This window comes from Anopheles stephensi, chromosome 3, assembly GCF_013141755.1.
Source record: "Anopheles stephensi strain Indian chromosome 3, UCI_ANSTEP_V1.0, whole genome shotgun sequence".
Lineage (NCBI taxonomy): Eukaryota > Metazoa > Arthropoda > Insecta > Diptera > Culicidae > Anopheles > Anopheles stephensi.
This window is the reverse complement of record NC_050203.1, coordinates 85,609,973-85,626,908: the sequence shown is the minus strand read 5'-3', so window position 1 is coordinate 85,626,908 and position 16,936 is coordinate 85,609,973. Positions and strand designations below refer to the sequence as shown.

Here is a 16,936-nt window from a genome sequence, read left to right as displayed (position 1 = left end):
GACGGCGGCACAGCGTGACGCAACCGCATGACGGTGTTTTGTGTAGTTCGACGTTGTTGCCTCTGCAGCCGTAGCACCACACAACCAGCCAGCCAGCTGCTGTTGTTACACAGCGTCTGGCAACTCAGGCAAGCCGACGCCTGGTACCCGTTGCGGTGCCACACGCGCAGGCACACCCTTCGAAACAAAACCAACAAAAAACAGGAAGCTATTTTTACTCACGGTTCAAGGTTGAGAGAAAATTTAATTCAACATTTTAGCAGGAGTGCATGCTGCCGTGGTTTGGATTTTCGATACTGGAAGGACGAGTTTTTTTTCGCGCCATCGTCTTGTTTTCTGCAGCGTGCGCTTCTTTACGACTGTTGCTGCTGTCGGGGATAGTTCCAGGGTTGAATCTCACCCGATGCGAACAGTATGAAGATGACGTTGGTAATGTTGAGCACGGCGAAAGCTATCCAAAATACGACGCGCCACTCTTCTAACGTTTGCTGACGGGATTATGGAATGGAAAAGATGTTTTTTTTACATTTAGTTCCTATTCTTGTTGAGGTAAGGAAGCGAAAACATCATTATGTTTGTAGCATCGATTTTCAACATTCAAAAGTGTGAAGTTGTGTAAGGCGGATTGCATACTCCACCAGGCGCATAAAACAGCTCACAAGCAAAACAGACCGCTGGTTCTCAAGCCAAATACTTCTTCTTAAAGACTATTTTAAAGCAATCTTAAGATTTACAAAACATACTTACATTTGGAGTTAAAAGCCCAGCCAAATATGGTGTAATGATGCCTGTAAAAAATCGAATAATATTACTACCCCATCCTGCATCTTACACAACATACTCCTATACTCACCAGTCACGGCACCAATCCCGTTCACCATACCCATCAACACACCGGCAAAGTTCGGACTCAGATCGTTCGTGTTCACCTTCACGCCCGGATAAAACCCACCGAGAAAGGTAACGCACAGTGCAAAGTACGTGATGACCAGCACCTTATCCTTTCCGGTGTAGGATGCCGCCATCATAAAGAACGCTGGCAGTACCGAACCGAGTGTGGTCCAGAACTTGCGTGCATTGGTGCGTGATGTACACTGCTTCTCGATCTGCATATCGCAAAGCCACCCACCCATAATCGAAAACAGCCACATGCTGAAGAAGGGCGTGTAGGTGACCAGCCCATTATCGCTGACGGAGATTTGGAGGATGCTTTTCATGTACTTCGGCAGATCGGTTATGATCAGATACGTGCCCCAATCGTGCCCGATTTGTCCCGCTATCAGTCCCCACAGTGGACAGGACGTAAGGATACTGCGCCAAGGAATGGGATACGAGTGCGCACTTTTACGACTTTCGGCTAGCTGTGCTACCAATTCGGAACGCTCCTGCTCACTGATGTACGGGTGCGTTTCTGGGCTTTCGAATCCGATAAACAGCCAAACTATGTACCAGATTATGGCCATTACACCCCAGATGTAGAACGTCGTCCGCCAGGTGTTGTGTGCTTCGATGAAATACCCGGTACCGATGCCACCTATAAGCGCTCCGATTTGACATCCACTAAAGATGAACGAACCGTAGAAGCCTCGCTGCGATGCCGGGATCCAGTGGGCTATGAGTGCACTCAACACTGGGAAGGTTGCACCTTCTCCGATGCCCTCGAGCACACGCACCAATACCAACAACCACGATCCACCGATATCGATCGCGAGTGGTGTCAGAATTGTAAGAACCGCCGTTATCAGTACACTCACGCCAAGCAGATGCTTCGAATAACGATCAGCGACAAGGGCACTCGCAAAATGGGACAACGTGTAGCCCCAATAGAACGCCGACAGTATAATGCCCTGCTCGTATTCGTCCCAATCGAAGTGGTCCTCGTCGGAAATCGACACACCCGACACGGTGTCGTTCCGATCGCCTGTCATCACCGTGATGGCTAGATGAAGACAGATGCGCATCGTGTACTGGTTAAAGATGGCGAAGAACGTCATCATGACCAGGATGTACTTCTTCGGGCAAAAGCAGACTATAAAAGCGAGGGGAGAATAAGGCAGGTATAACAGAATATAAGAAGAAAATGAAAGAATACTTACGCCCTGCCATGCAGGCTTTCGTGAGCTCCAGCATGGTTGCCACTGTCGATCGCGACCTCACTGGCTACTGTGATATGAAAAGCCATGGGCGATGCCTACCGCGATGAACATATTTCCGGTTGTCAGTGGTTGCTATGATGAACGCAGAAGTATGTTCATATTGTTCATTTGATCTTTATTTTAATTTCTTATCGCCTCATGTACACATGTTCCGTCCCGATCTAATCGACCACTTCTAATCCAGCACTGCTGGCATATAACCGATGATGATACTGTTCCATCGTTTTGTTCTCCTCGTGTACCCGTTTTACTGTGCCAAAATCGTAAATTCTAACGCGTCCCTATCCTACCTGATAAGTGGTATAAATAAACTCAACAGAACTGAATATCTTATCATCACCGTCGGGCATCAGTGGCGAGAGGGATTAACCTACACGTTTCAGTAGAGCAGTCGCGTGGCCTACGGTCGGATTAACTATTAATCCGTACAACACAACACCAGCACAATGGCGTTATGCGCTTATTAAAACACTTAAACAAAAACAAAACAGCTTACCTCTTCTATTTTCGCAACGTTTGTATCTCTTCCCGATTGCTTTCCACGCAAACGGAAGCTTTGTTCTGTTCGAAAAACTCCCCCGGCTTGAGGGATTCAGGGAGGAATTTCTTCTTACTGCTTTATGGCATCTTGAGATTGTACGCTTTTCTTTGCCACGGCCGGATCGCTGTCTTCACCGTTCGAGTCGCCCGCCTCGACGGACTTGTTCATCAGATGGGGCGTGTTCCAGGGCTGCACCTCACCGGACGCCCAGAGGATGTACACCAGGTTGGTGACGTTGAAGACGGCAAACGAGATCCAGAACACAATTCGCCATTCTTCCAGGGTGTGCTGAGGGAGGCCAAAACAAATTACTGATTAGTATGGGGGCGTGGGCAAATACCAAGCCAAGGTAGGGTAGCTCAGGCTCAGGAGATAGTGAGTGATAGATAAACTGCGGTTTCTGCCTTCGATTTTCGGAGCACTGGTAATGAGGGCAAATATTTAAATTGCTTGCTCGCACGTCCGCATTCTTATAACACGCACATATTTGCCGCAAACACATCAGGTGGCTAATGACTCAACTACGCTTGCTCTAGATAATCAAATATAATGAAGCTTGCCCAAAAGCGGCTCGTAATTTTGCAAAAGTTATTTCAGAGCGTTTTATAATTCATAATTTGATGGCTTTCATTACTAGTTCACCAACCAAAACTGTTGCTATTCTTTTGTCCAAAAATAACCCACAAAATGGCACACACATGCACTATGGATCGTGCCTAATGAATAGCACATTTTCACCTACTACTGGTTCAGGGTGAGTCACAACGAACAGCAGAAAAACCACCGCCCGGCCGGAAACAATTTAACTCAAACGACCGTACCAAATCCGAGTACACTTCTCCGCCTGCCTTCGCGTGTGCCACTGCACCACTGCACCTTCCCTTGACTTCCGGTCATGGTAAACTTACATTGGGTGTCATCACACCGACGACGTACGGTGCGATGATGCCGGTAATGGCACCGATGCCGTTCGTGATGGCCATCAGCGTACCGGCATAGTTCGGACTCAGATCGAGCGGGTTCACCTTCATGCCCGGGTAGAACGTACCCATGAGACCCATGGCGAAGGTGAACAGCATGACGACCACCGCCTTTTCGCAACCGGCGTACGAGGCGCCCACGATGAAGCAGGCCGGTCCAACGGAGGCTAGAAATGGTTTGGGGAAAACAGATTTCATTAGGCTCACTTTTCAGACGCGTTGTCTCCTGCGGATGACTTACCGATGGTAGTGAACAGCTTACGTCCGAAGGTGATAGTCATACGTCCAGACGTTATGAGCCAATCGCTCAGGACCCCAGTGGACAGTGAGACAATCCACATGACCAGATACGGAAGGGAGGAGTACAGACCATTGTCCTTGATGGAGAACCGCAACACATCACTCATGTACTTGGGAAGATCCGTAACCATAATGAAGAAGCCCCAATCGTGTCCGATCTGAGCACAAACCAGCGCCATCATTGGAACGCTCGTGAGGATATAGCGCCAAGGAGTTGGTGGCAGCGTACGATCGCGCTCCAGCGTTCCCAGTTCCTGCTTCAGATAGGCCTTCTCCTTTTCGCTGATGAACGGATGGGATTCCGGATCGCTGTAGCAGATCAGTGTCTGCAGAGAGGAAAGATTCTTAGTCAAGAGCTTAGTCCCAACGATCAACTGCAAAGCTCGCAGATACTTACGAAGATCACAAACCATAAAATTCCCAAACCGCCGAAGAAGTAAAACACCGACGACCAGCCATCGATGTTGTGCAGCAACACGCCCGACAGCAGATTGCCCAGAATCGTACCGACCTGTCCACCGCCAAACACTAGCGATCCTAGCTTACTACGCTCCTTGGCCGGAATCCAGGTCGCCATCAGCGCACTCAGCGCCGGGAACGTTGTTCCTTCGCCCAGTCCCATCAACACACGAATCACGATGAGTGCCGTCGAGCCGCCGAGTTCCACCGCCCACGGTGTAATCAGCGTAAAGATGGCCGTCGACAGGATGCCCAAACTGAGCGTCCATTTGCCGCCGAACTTTTCCGCCAACATACCACCGGGGATGTGTGTGATGACGTAGCCCCAGTAGAACGAGGACAGGATAATGCCCTGCAGTTCCTCGTCCCAGTCGAACTCACCGCCGGTAAAATCCTCCGGGTTGGCACTTTCGTCGATCGGGCAAACGCCACCCTCGTCCTCCGTCGCACCACCGGCCGTCTTGTTTACCATCTCCGTGATCGCGATCGACAGGGAAATGCGCATCGTGTACGCGTTCATGATCGCGAGAAAGCCCATGATCGCCAATATCACCCGCTGCGGGATGATAAAGACTGTGGAAGAAATAATGATTTGAAATTGAAAGATAGAAAATCTCGACAAGGTTTTCGCTGTAACAAGGTAGGATAATCAGTCAAGAGGGGCTTCGAAGACCTGTCAATATCTGAATGGCAGATGCCTATAGACGACTCAGAGCAACATCTTAGACTTGGGTATCATGCCAAGATTCAATCGGATTTCTTCCTTCAGACAAGGAACTAAACCGACCGAACAATCTACACAACCAACCACATGTCCTCGTGCCCTGCCATGTGTGAAATGTGGGTTTAGTACAAATCCTTAGTATCTTTAGTACAACCTTCACGGTCTGTGAGTGAACACAGAGAGCGTTAACAGAGATCCAGTCTAGTCGTGGTAATCAGACAAGGTTCTTATAAGCCTTTTTTTGTGAAGAAATGTTTAACGATGTCTATGTTAAATCCACGTGTTCATTAGTTGTCATGTTCTAGAACCGTCCGTAGTTGTTTGTTTTGATCAGAATTAAATAGTTCACACCCGAGTAAGGTTGAATCGCTCGTCTCCGCCTGATTAATTCAATCGTTTAGCTATCCCCACTCACAATCAAGTGGAAAATCTCCATCTGCTTGCACAGTACGATCAGCTCAGAAAACCCCTTATTGTTTTTCCGTCCAGATCATACCCACATAGCATGCTCGAGCAGTCGCCATCGATAGAGGCTGCAGCTGATGGATATGATTGCATCCACCTTTTTTTTTCGCATCATGCACATGCACTTCCCAGACAGCGTCGTCCGCGTCCCAGCAAAAAGGGGTAACGGTACTCGCGAGGATCAGACCTACATAACTTCCCACTATCAGCACAATGCCCAGCTGGAAACCAAATCAGGGAAGCGCGTGGGCGTAGTTTATCGTCTCCCAGAGTGCGAACAAATAATCACTGCCGATTCCCGTGGCGTGCGGTCGTAAATTCATCAACTACTAGCGTCTGCCATGGGTTCATTGTGTCTGTGTGTGTGTTCCGCATTGAATGGCCCCTTTCGGACGGGCTATGCGAGATGGGGAGTTGATATCCGAGCCATCAATCATGGATTCTACACCACACACAATTGGCAACCGACAGCAGGCGATCATATAATAGCGCGCGCGCCTATCAGCGCTGGTGCTGCTCTTTAAAGCGCTTATAAGCTATCACGACTGCCTCTAATCTGCGATAAGGCTGGTCGCGAGGGTAGCTATCCCTGTTTATCGGTTGCTCGCTACTGTGGGTCAATCATGGGGAATTTGTTATCTGGCAGTACAATTCAATTACCGCGATAAACCGCTGCCACAAGCGGGGGCCATAGACCCACATAGACAGCGCCGTAAGCACACGTAACGTATACAAAATTCAAGATCGAGATTGAGATTTATCTGCGGGGTAAAAAAAAAAAGGAAAACGAAACGGAGGTCCACGAAAAAGAAAAACACCAATTACGTCCGTAATGACCACTTGTATTGTTCAATGTCACATCGATAGCCGGCCAGTGCTTTCAACGCCAACCCGTACCGCAAACATGCAAATATCAAACAAGTACCAAGTGAGATGTTTGGGTGTTGTTTTTTTCGGAATTCCCCAATAAACATGACCCTCACGGACGCGCACGCAAATATTACCCAAATATTTGCGGGACTTTGTAGGGCAAACGTATTCCACGATGTTTCTTAATAAGCCGCACGAGACTAAGGACAGCAGATCAGAGCAAGGGGAGAGTGATCTTCGGCAAATAGGATTTCCAGCCCGGGGTTTACCAAAACACCAGACACAGACATTCCACTTATGCGAAATGCCTGCCCCCCTACCACCACCAGTGTCAAGTGTCAATTCCGACGTCCACTTGTAGTGCTTCGTTTACTCTTTCATTACCGGCGATAAGATCGAATGTGTGCAAATGGTGTATCCCGCCGATAATCGACTTTGTCCCTGGTGAGAGGTGCTTGAAATAGTTATCCCTGTCCTAGATTTAGCTGGATGTCTGTAACTATGTACGATTGTTTGCGTATAGGGGGTTACTGGTGTTTTTTTCCGTATTTCCAGGCCATTTTCCATACCAAGCACTTTTTTGTCAATTAGTCCTCCGAAAATCCCCACGCCATTCCCGTGGCAACGAGTGATCGCCGGAACAATAAACCACCACCGGACAATGGAATTGAATTGTTCCGTGGATTGAAGTTTGCGGTCTATCAGAAACAATTTCTAATGATAGACAATTTTCTTTAAATTATCTTTATGAGGTTTCGTTGGCTACCACAACAAGCCGGACGTCATCGTCGATAGGCAGCAGGAATGACAATTTTCTTGCTCAGTAGTGTGGCCTTGTGCAAAATCTTGGGTGCAAAAATTTCAAATCACTTTTATACAAACATTTAGCAAGGTTGCCAAAATTGGCCAAAAAAAACTCCTACCGAAACGATCACCTTCGATCGCCTAGACCCTGAACTTGGTGGCGTCGTCGACATCGTCGAGCCTACTTCGTCTGTGTGTGTGTGTCAGTGGATCGTGCGTGTTGCCAATTTTCCAATGCCATTGTTTAGCGCTAGTATCACCCTCTATCTCTCTCCCCAAAAAAAAAAAGAGCGAAAGTGAAACCCGTCTTCGTCTCTGCACTTTGTGGATGTTGCCGAGTTGCAATTGCGTGAGGCAAATAGCAAAACGCTTCAACCGGTAACAATCGCTTATTAGTCGCTGTTTAATTGCACTCCACTGCTCTACATTTAGCCGAAGCAGAAACCTCTTCTGAAGTGCTTGATACTATTTCATTCAATGCACGGAAATACGGTGCAGTCTATCGTGGCGTTTTAACACTCGAAGTTATGTATCGATCGAGTTGCACTCTCGCATGCAAATCGTGTTGCTCAATCGCTCAATGGTTCTCATCTTCGACCGTTTAATTATGATCGAGCGCTGACTTACGGCGCTCCCTACACTTACACACCCCAGGGCGTCTCGATCTTCACTTCCCGATTTTAGTGTTTGCGTAATACTTATTTATGATTCATGTTCCGCATTGCCAACAGCTGCCTTAAAACGATCGATTTTTCCCACCTCGGAGCGATTCTAGGTTGCTGCTCTTAATGCTGCCCTACCTGACAGCTTCAGAGCTGCATAGCTGCTGCTCATTAAATTCCAGCACGCGAAACCGGTGCCGGTGACAGCTTTATCATCCGACCCCGGGTATGACGGCACCCTTTTGGCATTCCATTGTATACACGACCATTTGCCGGTGAGGCACAGCAGAGAGAGAAAAAAAACACACAACAAACAGATTAATGGCACATTACGAAAAAATAAACCGCAACATAACCACACACACACACGAATATGCACGCACACGTGCACGTGATACTACAATGCTTTTTCGTCGCATCGATGTCCAAGTTCGTCAGTTCCGACTCGCCGACACGAGCTCATCATCATGCGGTGTCGTTTGATCGACCTAAGGCTACCGACAGTTTCGATCGCCACAGACCGATCGACGATGACACACAAAAGCAATACGACAAGCCACTGCTGCGAACTGCGAATACTTTTTATTTCCCTCTAGTTTGCTTCACTTATCAGATATGCAAACAGCTGGAAAACGTGTTTCTTTCTATTTTAATCACCCATTTGTATAAACAAAAGAGAGGGTGGTTTGATTTTTTTGTTTGCGGACAACCTAAACTCCTACCAAAGAAGCATATAACGTCAGTAGCAACATCAAGAGAAAATGCTTGTTTAATCAATTCATTAGATAACACACTGTTCGATGCCGATGCCTAATTAACTTCGAAACCCTGCTAACCTTGCCCGCTGCGTCGTGCTCGTGCGGGAGTTAAATCGCAATTTGTCTCGCGGTGTCCTTATCACCGCATGTGAATCTTGTCAAACCGTAACAATTCGGCAAAATTACGCTATGTCCGCACATTAAAGCATGTCTAATTGGTGAATATTTTATGAGATTTTTGAAGCACGTGCGAAAGCAAGAATTCACCCAAGCGCCCATACGCGTACGATCGCCGAAGCAAGTTGTTGTGTATCTCCAGCCTGCGGACACTTGTTCGGTTTGCTAAGGATGCACAACACATCACATCTCTTTAATTAGTACAGCTCCAAAGTCCTCCATTTCAATGCAATCGTTTCGCATAAAAATGTACGCGTAAACGATCGACCGAGGTTAGCTCGCTCAGGTAATACATTTATTTATTTACTTTGCAACAAAAAAATGGCTGTGTGCGGTCATCATCAAAAGCCGCGGTACCGGCTCATCATCATCATCATCATTGACGACATCATTTTATGCTCGTTTCCGATTGCATTTTGCCACATTGGTGACATTGGCGCTAGCGAGAAACCTCGATCCTACCCGATCGCAGTAAGAGATGTGTCGAGAGCGATAAGGCATAGTTGCATAGACAGAGCTGCATTCGTACGTCGTTCCAGGGACAACAGGTTAAAGCTTCACTTAGCACCAATTTCCCAACTAACTTTTCTCTTAAGTGCTTTTATTGCTGGCCAAAAACCAGGCCCCCGAAAAACACCGAACCTGTCACAATATCGTTTCGTCGTCGAGCTACCACTTGAAGTCCACAGATTCTACACCACCAAAGGAAACACGCTCATTGCAATCTACTCACATCGGGATAACCGCTGCTGCCAGCCGGAACTATACATGGTGGCCGCTTTTCTGTTTTTCCTTCGCAAACACTTTCCGAAACACGCACCGCAAGAAAATCACCAACTGTCACTGCACACAAACTTTCGCCCAACGCAAAGCCGTCCCCCGCAGAATGGGGTTTCGAGGGTGTTGTAGGGTGTAAAACTTTCGCCCTTTCGATAACGGACTTCTCTTGCGCTGCACACGCACGTAGCTTCACACTGGAACTTTGACTAGTTAGCTGAGGGACGCCGAGATCTTACAATTCACATTTTGATCGAAGCTTTACCAATGACACAATGATCCCCGCCGCACGATCGCCAAGAATGAAGATCGGTCGCCAAACAATCGACTCGGGACCCGGTTTGCGAAACACCGACGATGGGCGAAGAAGCTCTGCCGGATCGATTCGATTGCGCGTTGTTGGGCTGGGGACGTTCGCGAACCGATTGAACCGCCAAGCGCGAACGGAACGCTCATAAATAATTGTCCGGGCACCTGAGCAACCAACCGTATTGTACCATGAGGAGGTGGTGTTGGAGGTGATGGCGGTGGAGGTGGTGTAGGTGGATTGGCTTATCGAAATGAGCGTGTGTGTGTAGCGTGTGTGCGTGTGTTCGCGCAAGGTGTAAACACAATGGTAGTAGTCGTCACAGTCGGCGTATGGGTGTTTTGTGTGTATGGTTTTTGGGGGGCTGCTTATCGAACTACTACAGCGTGTATTGGGGTTTGCCGGACCATTGGGGCACTCTATCACCTGTACTGTACAAGTGTTTCGGTATGTCTGGATCTCCCCATTTGCTTGGAAGTTGAATGGAAGGAGGAGAGATCGAAAGTTTCTAGTGCATAGACATTCTTACGTTCAGTTTCTTGAGCGATACCTCCCAAAGCCGGAAGTCTTTCAAAGAGAGAAAAGACTCATAAACTTCAAAAGACAATGTCTATCCACAAAGGAAAGCCCTTGGTAGATAAAGCTCCTGAGGCGAACTCTTTTGGAGGAGGATTCTTGGACGAGGTCCCTTCAACGAAGCCTCTTGGGTGAAGCCCGTTGTACGAGAACTCAAGGATTCTAGTTTTTCTCTAGGACGATTCTGAGTCTTCTTACTTTTGAATACTCCGCTATATTTTACTAATAGTCTGTATTTTTATGTGTAATACTGACTTCAAAACTAACACAAGTGACAATTTTACGCCGGAAAATCACATGCTGAGAATGTCAAGCCGATTCACGTGAAGAGACACACTTCTTGAGTGTCCGCAAAGACTATAATCACCGTCAGCACTTAAACAGCTTGTCCTCTAAGCCATTGACGCGCTCGAACCTTATCTCCACAATCTCCATCCAAATCCATTCAAATTCCTCAACTGGAGTGAAGATAGAAGGGAAAATCCTTTCGTTCGCACCTCATACGTATTTACTGATAATTCGGATCGAATGTGAGATTTACAATTATTGCAGACCACCGGGCACAAATGTGTAAAGTTCATCCTACCTACCCGAAGGGTACTTTATGAGCGCAATTGATCCGTCATTGATAAACGCCAATGTGCTTTGTGCTCGTGGGTCTCTCCAGATAGTGGTTGCCAGATCGGTCCCGCAATCTTGCGGGATTTTAATCCCCATAAATCAATCATCGTTTTGTGGCGCATCGTGTCCTCGAGAAGAGTGACGACGATGACGACTGCCATCTGTCAGTGATGTGCGGGGGCCAGACTTCCATAAGGTGTGCGATCGATAATGTTTAATAATCGGTCAATCGGGTATTGGCATTGGCCGGATGTCAGCTGCTTGATCCTAATTAATTTTATGCCGCATGTGTTTACGAGCCCCCGGGGGGATGATAATGCAGCGCAATCGGCGGGAAGTTGTTAATTGCCACGAACGATTTTATTACTCCAATGGTAATGATCAGTACTTTCCCAGCTTAGAATTTTGGAAAACCTCGAGGAAGGAAAATCGTACACGAGTTCAGCTCATTACCATCTCACCACCATTGCGCCATCGATCGTGAATACCTTCACCGAGTAACCCTTACCTAACCCACGCACTTCCCACTGGCCTGCTCTTGTGCCTACGCTGACGATAAAGCGCGTAATTAGACCAACATCATTGATACGGGAGCCACTTCTCTTCCGCTGCTCGAAGCATGTGAAAAATGGGGCCCTTTTTTGTAATAAAACTAAACAAAATGGGATCATTCAAGCGCGCGGTCTGTGTACGCACCGTTTTTCGTCATATGGGGTCTGATATGATAATTCGCAGAAGCGATGACAGCATCCATCCCCCAACACAAACCCCCCGGGATGGCGGGTGCGTGTAAAGATGTGGGTATGTATTGAATTTTATGTGGAACAAAAACTAATTGGAACTAGTTTGAATTGGTATTTTATAATAATTTTATCCGACGAGCGTTACGAAACTCATGAAATGTTCAGTTTGTAGTTCTAAACAAGCTTTCCTGGCACTATTGCCTTAAGACACCTTCTAGAGCAATAAAACAGCGCAAACGATTGTGCTCCCAGATCGATACTATCTCATTTTCACCAACGGCGAAGCCCGAGGGGTCTATCAATGGATTATAAACGACAGGGAGCATGATAGGCGCTATCGGGCACATTGGCAGAGCAAAGCAAGACAATCGCGAGACGAAGCCACACTGCCTGCCGTATCATTGCAGCAGCATATTCACGATTGTTGAGTGTGAGATGAGATGCGATACGAGCGCACTCACGAACTTGAGCTGTCTACAACAATAACAACAAATCAGAACCTACGGACCTAGTCACCTACAACTAGATAGTCTTAGCCCTCCTATCTCCGATCGCACAGTGACCGTCCATTTGCGCGGGACATTTTTTCGGCTCCCTTCGAACGATAAGGCGCACGCGGGCTACTTGTTGAGGGCAAGGTAAATCGTTGGCATTGGGTTCAACGCTACGGAAGTGCGCATGATCAATCACTGTCCCATGACACCAAACGGTGGCGAACCATCGCCCGAAAAGCTCCAAACTCTTGCGGAGCATGATTAATTTCTATTGCCGAAAGAAGGCGCCACATAAAAAAGATTTGTAAGCACAGCTCAGTTATCGGCAAACAAGTGATAACAGGCAAAACAGTCTCGACTCTGTGATGCCACTTGGGTGGAATAGCCGTAGGGACTCTGATCCTCTACACGGTTGGATCTGGTATGAGATCGCTTCTGGACCGGTCTCCTGTACGTCATGGAAAAAGGCGGACTTCATCAGGTACTAATGGCAACGAAGAAGGAGTGTCGACCCAATCAATCTTTTGGGTCTCAAACCCGTGTGTCAAGGATTCAAATCACCTTATAAAAGAGTTACAGAAAACTTTCAGTGATAATGTGACTCAATAAAATCGTTATTGTTAAGATTAGGCAAGCAAATTGGTCGAGCTTTGAGAGCCATGTTGAGCTCCCTTCATCCAGCATTGATGCAGGGTCAACGATCCTCAGTCTTCCGCAACGATTGGCAGTAGCGGGAGATAAGAAAAAAGATCATAATTAGGAGCAGACGGCCACAGCTTGATCCAGATTCAATGAACCCGCAAGAAAGCCAAATCTCAGGCCCAATTCGGGAAGAACTCTTGTGACCTAAAACATTTCAAATATTACTCACAATCGTTGTTACTATAGTTTTTCGATGGCCATTGCTCTTTTCCATGCAACAAACACTTGCGCAGTAAATCCTCATCAGACACCGGCCACTTGTCGAAGTTGATGTTGTACGTGCCTTCAAAAGCTTCGGTTCACGGTTGCTGCCAAAGCTTCCAACAAGCTTCTATTTTTAGCATTTACAACTCCGACGCCACCACCGCAGACGGACATAAAGCCACGCACTGGGGGCGGATGGAGCAACATAAATTCTGCAGTCAAACCGTATAACCTTCGTTTCAGCAAGCGAACATAAGTAAGTGCAATGACTAGTTCCGACAACCGGTATTAGCATTCAACGGAGACTGGTGCAAGCATGTCGAAGGTTATACGTGGAGGAGTTTGATGCCAGTTTTAAGTGTTACTAATTTACGAAAATGTGTGTCAAAATTCAAAGATGTTTTTTTTTAAATAACATCTTTGAACCAAGCCCCAATGAAAACCCATGCTCTCTCTACCCATGTTCGCCCACTTTAAGGCAAATTTAAAGCACTTCCTGCCGTGTGCATGCCACATCAAAATCCCACTTCAAACGGTTTGTCGTATATATTTGTCTTCTATCTGCCCCTTTCAACCAACTTCCCACATTGTTTCGTGTGTCTTCCTTTTCAGTAAAACAATTTACCCCACACCCTCGGTTCCCTCGACACGTCCGCACGCACACCCGCATCCACTCGCTTGCGTGCTTCAAACAATAGCACAAAACGTGCAATATTCGCACTGTCCTCCGCTATCCATCATCATCGTCATCGTCCTGCTGCCACCGCTCCACGTGGTTCTCGGAAGAGCAAGAACAAATCTGTCCCTGCCGCAGCGCACCGGAGCCCAACGCCAAACCAAACCAAAAACCGTTTGATGTTAATGAAAATGGAATGAAATTAATTTGCCCCAACAACAAGAAGATGATACGGCCACTACGACTACGCACTTCAAAGGCACACAGTCGGGTAATGCGGCGCCGGAGTTTCCTTTGATATTTTCACTTCAAAGATGAACGCGTTCGGCCACGTACCAGGATCGCACGGCACCCGGGAGGATGCATCCGGCACGATTTACTAGGCGACAGCTTCTAGCACACAACAACCCACACTCTGCCCCAGGACCGAGGACCCTCATACAACATCCGTTTGGGCAAAACGGCTAAGCTCCCGGAACCGGGTGAGTAACATCCAAGCAGAGGGATTCGTTTGAAGAGCACTCCAGAGAAAGATTCACCAACTGCGGGAACCATTACTACCGACTGACAAAGAGCCGATGGGGAGGCAACAAAAAAGAACACAAAAGTTGGTAGTGGCAAATGCACCAGCGCAGCAACACAAGAAAGGAAAACGTAATGACAGTAACAAGCCCTTCAAGTCCTTCAAGTTTTTGTCTTTCCGCCCACTGACGCAGCGGTACACGGTTTGGGGGAACTGTTTTGTCGCATCCGAAATATTCGTGCTCTGTGACGTATCACGTCTACCGGTGGACATCTTCCGGGGGTGCACTGAAACTGCTACCGGTTAGCTGCTGGAAGTTATTATTCTAAGCACATGCCAAGTTCGTTGATACCACACCACGCGACTACGATTCACGAATAGGTCAACAGCACAGATCAATGTTGCAACTAGCTGGACGTTGTGGACGTGGTCAATTGCGACAAATGCAAATGAGCTACCACTTCAGAACATGAGGCGCTAGTGTCCATTTTTTTCTTCCTTCTTCGCAATACTTATCTGTCAGGCAGACCGATACATGATGCACTCCTCGAACGTATGCTGATAAAGCGCGAGATTCGATCATACAACTACTCGCCGGTTGCCAATATCGACGTGTCACGTTCATGGGGCTTTACAGAAGCGAAACGTCCTTCGAATGGACTATTAGTAAAGATTTAGGAAGAATAGTGAGCGGTGTTTACGGCGCTCAGTTTTTACGATCGATTGAAGATCGTCGGACATCCTCGATTCAAATGCAATAAACACTAATTAAAATATTATTTAAAAGAGAAGGTCTGCGTTTACAATTAAAGCTTTTGTTTTATCATGGAAATTGTGTTTTAGAATGTATAGAGATTTTAGAATTTTTAGATTAAGATTTTTGCCAGATTAAATTTATCTCGAAAATTGCCTTGTCGGGATACCCTGTAATAGCTTTCGAAGGACACAAACACGAGCCTCTTTCATGAGGCGTATGACTCACATTCGTGTTACTCTTATCGTGCTTATCATCGTACTACGTACATCAGTCTTTCCTAAGTGCTCAATTTAACGTTTCTTCCATACAAATTTACCTCCAGATAGCCATTCCAGGCACGGGTGTCGATACACCTCTTCCGACTCCTGTGGCAAAGGAACATCCCGAAGGAATGCAGCACCCAATTTAGATCCTTCTGGCTTCTGCACTGCTGGCCACAGCTGTTTGCCACTCAGCAACGGTTCCTTCTCGCCCGACGTTCCAGCTGGGCTAAAGTTAAACATTCTCACTCGTTTCACTTGCTCACACCGGAAGGAAGATCGCCACTAACGAACTCGTGCACACATTACGACAATCCGTCCAACCTGCCAAATGGGCACTGTCGTACACTTGGTCGTCTTAAAATAAACCTTTGCATCAGTTTTGCCACGGAACCCGTAACCACAATCCGTAAGCCTGGCCCGACTTTAGATTGACTCTGCGGCTTAACTGATAACGCAGCGGAAGATCACTCACGGTCGCGTTGGCTTTCTCCCATCCGGGAGCTGTTTGACAATTCTGAACCACATCGACCTCCATTCGCCATACTTTGTACGCGCTCTTCTGGCCTCGTTTCACAAGCCGCCTGGCAGATAACGCAGAGAAAGTTCTTACAGTGGGATGCTGACAAAACGCGGGGCTCTCTACGCATTGCTTTACCGAAACGATTAAGCGCATGGGAAAATGAGGTTCAATAAGAAGAGTAGATCGTCCCAACGAGGATCAACACCATGACAGACACACATCGCACACTGGCGCACATAGAACGCGGAACATGGGAACGTGTTGTTTTTCGATCGATGGAATGGGGTTGTTTTTTGTGTCCCCGTTATCAGTAGCCTTTTTTACGATTAGCACGAGACTATGAAGATAGACATTTTATCGTTACAATGATTTATGTAACGCTTGAACAAGCGGCAAATTCTAAATTTACTTGTTCAGCTGATTTTAAAGCGCGTGTCGTCTATAGAACCCCATTTCATTGCCACAATCATTTTTTCACCCAGGTAAATCTAGTCAAGCAATCTACACTAGGTTGTAGTGGCCTACACTTAAATGTAATGTGCTAATCTCCACAAGAATCATTATTGACTTACCTCAACGATTCGATTACAATTTCTGTCCATGTGGCTACCCTCATCGTGGTTGATGAAAAGTTGAACATCCAGGCCTTTGTATGCTGTAATATGCAAAAGAAAGATGAGAATACATCGTACAAAGTTATCAAATTCAATTACCCACCTTGGAACATTTTAAATATGTTTCGTTCAAAATTGAAACCGTATTTTTCCTCGGATTGTTAAAAAAACTACGAATTAAAAAAACACACTGCTGATGTGGAACAGCTGATCTGATGTTGTTTATATTTGCCGGCCAAATGTAAACAATCGCTTGACGTCTC

The 16,936-nt window shown here is 46.9% G+C and overlaps 2 protein-coding genes across 4 annotated transcripts; both read right to left on the bottom strand.

Moving 5' to 3' along the window:
- Window positions 1-209: 209 nt before the first annotated feature.
- Window positions 210-2,213, bottom strand: LOC118513945 (sialin-like). Its single transcript, XM_036060334.1, has 4 exons — window positions 2,097-2,213; window positions 854-2,029; window positions 748-788; window positions 210-488 (listed from the first exon to the last, which is right to left on the bottom strand). The coding sequence occupies exons 1-4, from the start codon at window positions 2,128-2,130 to the stop codon at window positions 354-356; spliced, it is 1,386 nt and encodes a 461-aa protein (XP_035916227.1). The 5' UTR covers window positions 2,131-2,213; the 3' UTR covers window positions 210-353.
- A 33-nt stretch (window positions 2,214-2,246) lies between these two features.
- LOC118513936 (putative inorganic phosphate cotransporter) lies at window positions 2,247-16,919 on the bottom strand. Of its 3 annotated transcripts, XM_036060316.1 has the most exons (6): window positions 16,777-16,919; window positions 16,632-16,714; window positions 4,375-5,009; window positions 3,919-4,303; window positions 3,606-3,844; window positions 2,247-2,985 (listed from the first exon to the last, which is right to left on the bottom strand). In XM_036060316.1, the coding sequence occupies exons 3-6, from the start codon at window positions 4,972-4,974 to the stop codon at window positions 2,767-2,769; spliced, it is 1,443 nt and encodes a 480-aa protein (XP_035916209.1). In that variant the 5' UTR covers window positions 4,975-5,009; window positions 16,632-16,714; window positions 16,777-16,919; the 3' UTR covers window positions 2,247-2,766. The 3 variants fall into 3 exon arrangements, with proteins under 3 accessions (XP_035916209.1, XP_035916207.1, XP_035916208.1); XM_036060314.1 differs by lacking the exons at window positions 16,632-16,714; window positions 16,777-16,919 and adding an exon at window positions 15,593-16,147; XM_036060315.1 differs by lacking the exons at window positions 16,632-16,714; window positions 16,777-16,919 and adding an exon at window positions 9,630-10,128.
- Between the last annotated feature and the right edge of the window lie 17 nt (window positions 16,920-16,936).

Bases quoted from the DNA above. Each gene is read 5' to 3' on its own strand.
- LOC118513945 (XM_036060334.1), bottom strand. From the start codon at position 2,130: ATGCTGGAGCTCACGAAAGCCTGCATGGCAGGGC. The intron at 2,030-2,096 runs GTAAGTATTCTT...TCGCTTTTATAG, and splicing joins GAAAGCCTGCATGGCAGGGC to TCTGCTTTTGCCCGAAGAAG. The intron at 789-853 runs GTGAGTATAGGA...GATTTTTTACAG, and splicing joins CGGGATTGGTGCCGTGACTG to GCATCATTACACCATATTTG.
- LOC118513936 (XM_036060314.1), bottom strand. From the start codon at position 15,779: ATGTTTAACTTTAGCCCAGCTGGAACGTCGGGCGAGAAGGAACCGTTG. The intron at 4,304-4,374 runs GTAAGTATCTGC...TCCTCTCTGCAG, and splicing joins TTTTATGGTTTGTGATCTTC to ACACTGATCTGCTACAGCGA. The intron at 3,845-3,918 runs GTAAGTCATCCG...AACCATTTCTAG, and splicing joins TAAGCTGTTCACTACCATCG to CCTCCGTTGGACCGGCCTGC.